A 3226-nucleotide genomic window follows, 5' to 3' on the forward strand; every position below is an offset into this window, starting at 1 on the left:
CAGTGGTTCGCTATCTGTCACCATCAAAACACTCCACAAATCCCGCGAATGATTCGCTTCCTTATAAATCATTGAATCAGACACGAAGCAGTTAGGTTCTAAATGAAGCTTCGGACGTCACTGATCACGTGACTCTGGCCAAACGAATCAAGCTTCGACACAGTGCTTCTGAAGTAGTGTGTTGATTTTTTTGACACACGCACCGGAGCTTCAGCTTCAAGCGGACCATCACTACCGCCGGCCAAAACTGACACGGGCTTTAGCCCAGTAAGCCACCCCCCCCCGCTCCGCCACTGGCTTCAAGCACACGTAGGTAAAGAATCCGACTTCTATGTGAGTGACCTTAATTCTTTTTGCTGCAATGTAATATATTGAAATATTGTTTGGTTTCTTTAAGTACCCCATGCACAGGGCAAACAAATTTTATTTGATTAACCTCAGGACCTGGCGTCCACATATGTGGACATCACATTTTGGGTTATTTAGACCAAAATACTCAATATTGCTCTACAAGGGTCTGATATCCACTTCCGAGGACATTATACTGCTACTGGAATTTTAAACGAATATCCTCATGTGGCTCTTATTTTTCATTAAAAAAAAAAAAAAAAAAAAAAAAAAAGGGACATACCCTCACAGAGCTTCCTGTATGGCAGAGCCATGACTGAATTTTAGCACATTAGTTTGAATATACATAACTTGGAATTTCACGTTACTACCACCTAGATCACAGGTGTCGAACTCCAGGCCTCAAGGGCTGGTGTCCTGCAGGTTTTAGATGTGTCCTTGATCCAACACAGCTGATTTAAATGGCTAAATGACCTCCTCAACATGTCTTGAAGTTCTCCAGAGGCCTGTTAATGAACTAGTCATTTCGTTCAGGTGTGTTGACCCATGGTGATATCTCAAACCTTGAGGCCTGGAGTTCGACACCCCTGACCTAGATTGTTCTTCAATGTCAGTGTGAGTAATGCTGGTCTCATGGCCTGTCTGTGTAAACTTCAAAGATAAAAACAAAACAGAGTGGCTGCAGTGGACATTTCACCATTTTTAATGCTTTCTTTTCTCAACATTGAGGGCCATATTGGCCTTATAGGGCTCCAGTAGGGGGCGTACTTCTTCAGCCAGGAAGATTTTCACCTGAAGAGGAGCAGGAACAAGAAAAGAAACTATCATCAAGGGGGGCAACAGACACAGCTGCAGTAATAGGAGAGCTGCAGCTTGGCTGAAAACATTCATCTGTTGTCAGACTGAACAAAAATAAGGCTGTTCATGCTGTACCTGCTGTGGAGCACGCCCAATAAAGGTCTTGGGGTCCAGCAAAGCATCCAGCTGCCCTAGAATGGGTGCAAAGTAGGGGTCTCGCTGGATTCTGGCCAGCAGGTCATTGTCTCCACCTTCCTGTTTAACCACAGCTGCTGCCTCTTGGGAGAGAACACTGATTTTCTCGTGGCACTCCTGAAGGAGACACAGGAAAAAACAGAGAAACATTAAGGTGGAGCTGACTTTAACAGCCATGTTGTTAGGTCTCCATGACAGGTCTGGTTATTGGTAATCAGCTTCTTTATTTAAATGGTCAAAACACTGGTTACTAGTCAGTAAGATGATCTCATTTCAGTCATCTGTTTTTCTGGTTACCACTGGCATCTTCTGCCCAGTAAACCATCTCTCCTGCTTAAGCAAAAATGCATTCATCCAGTTATGTTCAAAACTATTATTAATGTGTCCATTCTGACTCACAGAGGAGAATTCCTCACAGGGCATTTTCTCCTACCTGTCTGTTGCCTCCTGCCTTCACTATCGCCATAATATTGTTCTCTGTGGCCATGAAGGGCAGCTCGTGGCAGATGTCTCTCTCAATGACTTTGGGGTAGACCACAAGACCCTCTGTGATGTTCTGCAGCGTGCTGAGGATGATGTCTGCTGTCAGGAAGGACTCGGGCAGGGAGATCCTCCTGCACAGGAGCAAGGCAGAGAAGAGAGGAAAGAAACCATCAGTAATCACAAGCAACAGCTTTTTACTCAACCACTGAATCCTGGGTAACAATGTGCAATGCATTGTAGGATGTGTAGTTCTTTAACCATTAACACAATGTGCATAGTCTTTTACTCTTGATTTCTTTTCTCCCTTTAGGTTTCCTCTTTTTTGCTTTATGGCCACAATTCCTCTCTTAGCTGTTTGGCTTGGTTCAAGGCCTCAAACTCTCATGGATTTCCTGAAGTGTCAGTGGGAAAAATGAAGGAGAAACCCCCTTTTAAAAACAGTCTCCTTGGGGGGGGGGAAAAAAAAAAAAAAAAGTGGGCAGTCACAGTGGCACTCCATAGAAACCACTGTGGGCAAAAACTATAGGCCTGTTACTAACAGTAAACTCTCCAATCTAGCCCAATTTAAATTAAGCTACTACTTCTTCTAACAGGAAAATCATCCATCAATCTTATCCGGGGCTGGGTCATGGGGGTAGAAGCCTAAGCAGAGAAACACAGACCTCCCTCTCCACAGCTACCTCCTCCAGCTTATTCTGGGGCAGCTGAGAGATAATTTCTCCAGTGTGTCCTGGGTCTGCCCCAGGGCCTCCTCATGGTGGGACATGCCCAGAACACCTCACCCAGGAGGCATCCTTGTCAGATGCCCGAACCACCTCAACTGGCTCCTTTCAATGTGGAGGAGCAGCGGCTCTTCTCTGAGCCCCTCCTGGATGGCCGCACTACTCACCCCATCTCTAAGGGAGAGACCAACCACCCTTCGAGATGGTAGCTGGTAATGTGACCACCACCTGCAGGAGGCACCTTAGGGGTCAGGTGCAGTGTTTTCCGGGCAGTGGCCAAGGGCAGAAACCCCAGCGGACCGATCCACGGTTACCGAGACTAGTGTGGAAGGAAATCATATTAGCACTAATTTAGCAGTGAACACACAACTGTTTCACCTTGGTTTATCTTTTTTTTTTTTTTTTAACCATTCACCTTCTTTAATATTTTAGCCATTTTTACGTTATGTTTAACAGATTTACTTCTTCCATACAATTGTAAAATGTTAAGCTTTTGTTCTCTCAGTTATAGGATTCTTTGTTCCTCTCAAGTCTTCAATTTTTAACAAGAAGACCTTGATGATGCAGAAGCAACACTCGTAACTGAGAATCATTGTTCACTACTATTTATTGTACGCTTCTACACTGATGTATATCTACTTCACAGGGGAGAACATTGACATACCAAATTCACAGCAGTG

General features: G+C 44.6%; 1 protein-coding gene across 1 annotated transcript; it reads right to left on the minus strand.

The window, feature by feature from the left end:
* Positions 1 to 598: 598 nt before the first annotated feature.
* On the minus strand, positions 599 to 2074 carry LOC121814002 (adenylosuccinate lyase-like). Its single transcript, XM_042218004.1, has 3 exons — positions 1775 to 2074; positions 1282 to 1458; positions 599 to 1140 (listed from the first exon to the last, which is right to left on the minus strand). Exons 1-3 carry the CDS (start codon positions 2057 to 2059, stop codon positions 1051 to 1053), a joined length of 552 nt encoding a protein of 183 aa, XP_042073938.1. The 5' UTR covers positions 2060 to 2074; the 3' UTR covers positions 599 to 1050.
* Positions 2075 to 3226: the final 1152 nt, after the last annotated feature.

This window comes from Haplochromis burtoni, unplaced genomic scaffold (assembly GCF_018398535.1).
Source record: "Haplochromis burtoni strain Fernald_Lab_line unplaced genomic scaffold, NCSU_Asbu1 Contig_4819, whole genome shotgun sequence".
Taxonomy (NCBI): domain Eukaryota; kingdom Metazoa; phylum Chordata; class Actinopteri; order Cichliformes; family Cichlidae; genus Haplochromis; species Haplochromis burtoni.